This window comes from Orbicella franksi, chromosome 5 (genome assembly GCF_964199315.1).
Source record: "Orbicella franksi chromosome 5, jaOrbFran1.1, whole genome shotgun sequence".
NCBI classification, from domain to species: domain Eukaryota; kingdom Metazoa; phylum Cnidaria; class Anthozoa; order Scleractinia; family Merulinidae; genus Orbicella; species Orbicella franksi.
In genome coordinates this window covers 22,539,270-22,544,900 of record NC_138149.1, presented here as the reverse complement: position 1 = coordinate 22,544,900, position 5,631 = coordinate 22,539,270, and the positions used below count along the sequence as shown (strand labels likewise).

The 5,631-nt window shown below is 39.0% G+C and overlaps 1 protein-coding gene across 1 annotated transcript in view; it reads left to right on the top strand.

Moving 5' to 3' along the window:
* LOC145486891 (SWI/SNF-related matrix-associated actin-dependent regulator of chromatin subfamily E member 1-like) overlaps positions 1-5,308 on the top strand; it is a 12,511-nt gene extending 7,203 nt beyond the window's left edge. The window contains exons 7-13 of the mRNA XM_081465599.1: positions 1-25; positions 713-777; positions 1,207-1,255; positions 1,727-1,837; positions 1,946-2,007; positions 2,503-2,604; positions 4,355-5,308. The exon at positions 1-25 is cut by the window's left edge and continues 51 nt beyond it. Coding sequence (XP_081321725.1) covers positions 1-25; positions 713-777; positions 1,207-1,255; positions 1,727-1,837; positions 1,946-2,007; positions 2,503-2,604; positions 4,355-4,462 — 522 coding nt within the window. The 3' untranslated portion in view covers positions 4,463-5,308. The remainder of the gene's footprint in view (positions 26-712; positions 778-1,206; positions 1,256-1,726; positions 1,838-1,945; positions 2,008-2,502; positions 2,605-4,354) is intronic.
* The last annotated feature ends 323 nt before the right edge of the window (positions 5,309-5,631 follow it).

The window sequence follows — 5,631 nt, the reverse complement described above, 5'->3', positions numbered from 1 at the left end:
GCATGGATTGTGGCAAAAGGAAGAGGTACGTCATGTTTCTTACTGCTTTTTGTTGGTTTAATTTGCTGTGTATTTGTGTTCTAGCTCTACGCACTTTAAAACTATACCCATTCATAAAAATCAGAAAGAATTCATGGCTGCTTTTTCTTCAGCTGCTTTTGTTTTATTTATTTTGAAAAATTATGTGACTCAACATTTCTGACAACTGGTTATCTGACTTTCGTGCATCAAAGTAAATTATGTCAAAATGTTACAGTATACCACTGAAATGTTTGTGATGTCTTTACTATACTTGCCAGCAGCATGGCCAAGTGGTTAGGGTGCTGAACTTGAAATCTAGAGGTCGCGGGTTCAAGTCCTGCTTTGACCACTATGCTGTGGAGTTGTTTCTTGGTAGACCCTAGTTTAACTCCTTGGCCATGCTTGTTAATAGCCAACTGGTCTGTTTCCTGTCAGTTGGGATTTTAAACCATGTTATATTCATTTGCATTATTTGTTTTATCATTTGGTTTCATTGGCCATGAAAATCCCCATTGGGGGAGTGGCCATTTAAGATATTTACATTGATTTATTTAGGCTTAGTGAAGACCATAGAAATATTAATATCTCTTTATAAATTTCTCTCTCTCTCTTCCTTGTGTAAACAAATTTAAATGTATGGATGTTTTGAATAACAGACAATTTCAATGATAAATGTCTCTTTTTCTTCCAGCACAAGCTGCTCTTCAAGAACAGCAAGCAATGGAAAGAGCCATGATGGGTTCTATGCCTTTTGGGGTGAGTCATTTTGCATGAGTAACCTTCATTTTACTTCAGAGAGTGGTCAGCCATGCAAATAACTGAACCTGCTTCACTACTCTGGAAGTACATGTATGATTGAACCACCAAGTTATTGGGGGTGACATTCATCATTCAAGTAATTGGAGGTTTGTGTAGTGGGGGAGGGGAGGGGAGTGACAAGTGATGGACTACAAAGCATCCCACTATCTTGGGGGGGGGGGGTATCCATCTTGGAGATGACATTTCTTGTTGAAAACACCCTAACCAGACAACTGTGGTATGGTAATTCTGATTGAGCAAAGATAATTGGACACTCTTACTAATGATTCTGCTGCAAGGATTCACCGTTGCGAATGTCATCTCTCTTTTATAATGTCTTGTTATGTTATCTATTTTAATGACATTTTCAAACATTTCTGTCGACAGAAACTAGATGATGCAAGGTTTGGCATTCAACCAGTGGATGATGATGATGGTAATTAAACTATAACCACAATGTGTACTTCTCTAAATAGGCAGGAGAAGCAATATGCGGAAATTTGTATAAGGCCACTTTAGAACAATAAGCAGAATCGTCATAAAAACGTACAGAAAAGTTCTAAAATCTTCAAACGTAACATACCCTATGTCCTTAGCACGGGGACAAATATTGCAAAATAGGGCTTTCCTTGTACTTTATGGGATGTGTAAGTTAGTATGATAACTGTTTATAGTTTCTGCTAACTCAGTAAATGTAGAAATGTTGATGCAGATGATCTTTTTTATTCGGAGGATTTTGAGACCGAGTCTTCAGATAGGGGAGGAGTTTTTTTTTACATTTTGATTCCCTTTCTGTTTGTTATTTTCCAGAACTTTCCAATGCCTTAGATTGTAAACCTTTCTCTGATATCTCCTCGGCACCGACTTGATATGTTTTTTTTTATTATCATTATTGTTGTTTTTTCAGACGAAGATGACGCCTTCTCTGTGAAGCACATATCCGCGGCTCGGTTTCATCGAAATCACAAGTTGATGTCGGAAATATTCAGCGATACGGTGGTTAGAGACGTCAGAACAGGTCAGATGTATGAACACCCCGGGCAGATGCGCTTACTGCAAATTTAGTGCACACACTATATCCTTGATCAAGATCATTTTTAATACCTTCCCATGTTTTGTGTTTTAGTTGTGACGAAGTCTCGTTTGGGAGTACTTAAACGCCAAGTACAGTCACTCATAGCACATCAGGTAATTCTTCGTTTCTGTTGCTCTGCTCGTTTTCGCTTTTTTGTAGAAGTAAGAAAAGTTTTCATCTCCAGTGACTTTTACTACTCACTTATTCCTCGTATATAGTGTCCCAGTTATTTGGGGAAGGGCCGAGAACAGGTTATCATAATTGTACAATTGCGAAGGCTATTATACCGCTCATTGTACCCTTATAATTTACCTTGCCACGAATTACTACCACAACTTGCTCCTGTCTGGCCTCGTTTAGTTCAGTCGGTAAAGCAACGGTTATCTTACATGGAGGCCGTGAGATCGAATCCATCCGAGGTCAAAGATTTATATCAATTAAACTGGAAGTGCACAGAAAGTCGTAACTTAATAAAGGGTTTCAATTTAAATTCCACACAGAACAACATCAACGAATAATTTGTTTAAAATCGGAAGAAAAGATGACTTTTAAAAGTGCTTTTTGCCTCAATTTGTTTTTGTTTCTTGTTTTCTTTTTGTTTTTGCCAGAAAAAGCTTGAAAGTGAGCTGCAACAGATTGAAGAGAAGTTTGAGAGCAAAAAGCGGAAGTTTATTGACGACAGCGAGAAGTTTAACGACGCCCTTAAAAAGGTACTATAGTTTCTGCTTGTGTAAAGCTTTGTGAACAGAACAGGATTTTGCATATTGTAGCATCAAAAAAAACTGGTGATTTAGTTCATTTAACCTTCTCGAACCTCCCTACGACTCAAAGGAGCAACCAAGAATAAAACTGTTTGTATCCACTAAGATCGCGAGATTAAAGGTTTGGTTAGAGACTATGATCTAGGTTTGGTTAATCCGTGGCAATGCCCAAAGTTCTAGCAAGCCAAGAACGGAACGGGGCAGAAACAAAGCGTATTATAAAGCAATTGCCAGTTGGACCTCACTGCCGCGTGGGCTCAAGAAACTTATGCCAAAAAGGATTTTAAACAAAAACTGAAACAGTTTTTACTTAACCATTTTTAACCTTAGTTCGTAGTAGTATTTTTAATCGTAATTCTAGTTTTAAACCATGGGTGAAGTCTTAAGTTTTCAGGTAGTCTTTCATTACTATTCTGTGTTTTAGACTGATTGGAGGCCTCCATAAAACATTTATGTATTGTTGTTATTATTATTACTATTATTGTTGTTATTGTTATTGTTGTTGTTGTTGTTCTTCTTATTATTGCTATTGTTGTTGTTGTTGCTCTTGTTATTGTTATTATTGTTGTTAGTTGTTGCTGTTATTGTTATTATGTTATTGTTATTGCTATTGTTATTGTTATTATCATCATCGTTACAACTTTGAAGTGAATGTTTTCTTCTGTTGGCTTTAATTTACTATTGCACGCGCGCATAGGACGAAAGCTCAAGTAATCTGCGCGCTTAAAGGAAAACGTCAGTGTTTTTCGATTTTTATGACGTCAACATGAGCACAAAAAGCAAAACTGACAGTGAATTTTCTCGCGTTTCCTTCGGTGAATTTGGCTCAGTTGTAACCACACACAATTCCTATAAAATACGCTATTTTTGTGAAAATCTGTCAGAGCTAATCTAATATATTTAGAAGAATGACAAATTACGGAATATTGGAAAAACTGTCTGAACAACCTTGACTTTTTACTAATTCAAAATGTCAGGCAATATCATTTCCATGATGTGGCAAAGTATGAAAAAATTTCATCGAAGGAAAGTATCAATATTGCGGAGTTTAGGCCAAAATGGGAATACATCTGCCTGTCATCAGATGATATGTTGCCATGGTAACGCCCTTAGTCCAAAAATTGACAACCAAAAGATAAACCTTATTTTAACAGTAAGTATACTGGTAAATCTCTACAGGGAAAACTTCAAGAGAAATTAACTAAGGTTTCTTTTCTAACTCGCACTCTACAGGGAGGGTGTTCGTTAAAACTCTAGGGAGGCACCTTAAAGAACTTTTTTACGGACAGTCCAGTTCTCACAGTTGACTTCCTTTCCTATCGATGTTGTGAGAACTGTGAAAGTAACGGTGTTCGAGAAATTATTTGTCATTTGAGGACATTTTTCGCGGCATATTTTGTATCGGTTTGCAATTATTTCTGTGAAGATCGTAGGGAATAACTGGTGTCTTCAAAGCGGCTGGTTTCATACAAAAGGGTCAAAGGCGGGGAAATCGGCTTTTCAAAGACGCGTTAATTATACAGCCACACAAGGAAATCACAAATTATCCAGGTGGAGGGGGTGAGGGGGTGAGGGGGTGGTACTGAGTAGTACGATTAAACTCTTTAGTGGACCCTCCAGTGTCACTCAAAGTCGCGCATGCGCGTCATCGGGACGCACGTCTTTTATCAAGTAATATATATTTTCTTGTTTCAACTAGTTGTGTGAACCTCCAAGTGAGAACGAGACGAATTTGAACGAAGTGGTTTCAGGCAAGAGCAATGACAGCGAACCTTCCCCGGGAGAAAGTAAATCAGCTACCACTTGACTCTGGTCGCAGGCTTCGTTTTGTAGCGAATCAACGTCGACTTGACTCTAGCCTCGGACTTCGTTTTGTAGCTAGCTGATCGTAAACTATTTGGGGACGCAGTGCCTCGCAGGAAGATACAAAGCAACGTTTTGTAACACTGTGCCCTTCTGAGGAACAAGTGGGTTTTGAAGGTCACTTAGTAACACTTTGCTAATAAAAAAGGAAGTAATTGTATAGGAGTTCTGTGTACAAGTAGATTGACTCTGGCCGCAGGGTTACGGTTTTGTAGCAAGCTGGTCCTAAAATATATTGGAGATGCAGTGCCTTGCAGGGAGATACATAGTAACGTTTTGTAGCACTATGCCCCTCTAGGTAACAGTTGTCATCTTGTACGTCACGTAGTAACACTTCGCGAGCAGCATTACGTGACGATATAAATAAAGACAGTAATTGTGAAGGGGCTCTGTGTACAAGTAGAATGTTTTGAGGGGAAGGAGCCTCCGATCGTTAAGGTTATGTGGTGTTGCAAAAACAAGGAACATGACAAGTGGCGTATCCTGGTGACGATGAATATTCATAATATCCAATGAGGGATTGCCACGTCACCTTTAAGCTGACGTGGATATCCCTCAGTAGATAATATGAATTTACCATGAACAGGTATCCTTTTAAATGGAATTGACTGTAAATCGCCGAGTTTTCTAGCGAACATTCTTTAAAACGATAAGTAATCATTTTATTAGGGTGGAAAGAATGGCGTAATTTCCGCTGTCTAAAGAGGCGCCAATTATAAGGAGCATCATTTGCTTTTGTCCTGCGGCGGTAGAGAGGGCAAAAACTTTAGTTTTCGAGGCTAACATTCTGTAAATAAGAATAATCGCCGAGGTACACGAGTTTATAAATCTTCCAATCCTGTAGTTATTGTTAGTGATTCAGACTCAGGGGCTTAGCCAGGATTTTTCAAACGGGGGGGGGGGGGGTCACACTGTGAAAGTGTGGGTACTCGCTAGATTGTCATGTCGTTTTCGCCACCTGTTGTAGGTTGTTAACTTTAAAAAGGATTACAAAGAGGGGAGGGGGGGTCACGGGCACCCCAGGAACCCCCTAGCTACGCCCCTTAGACTTTCAAGAAATGACGAATGGACAACTACACCAATACAAAAGGGGCAACCTGTGGTACAGCTACA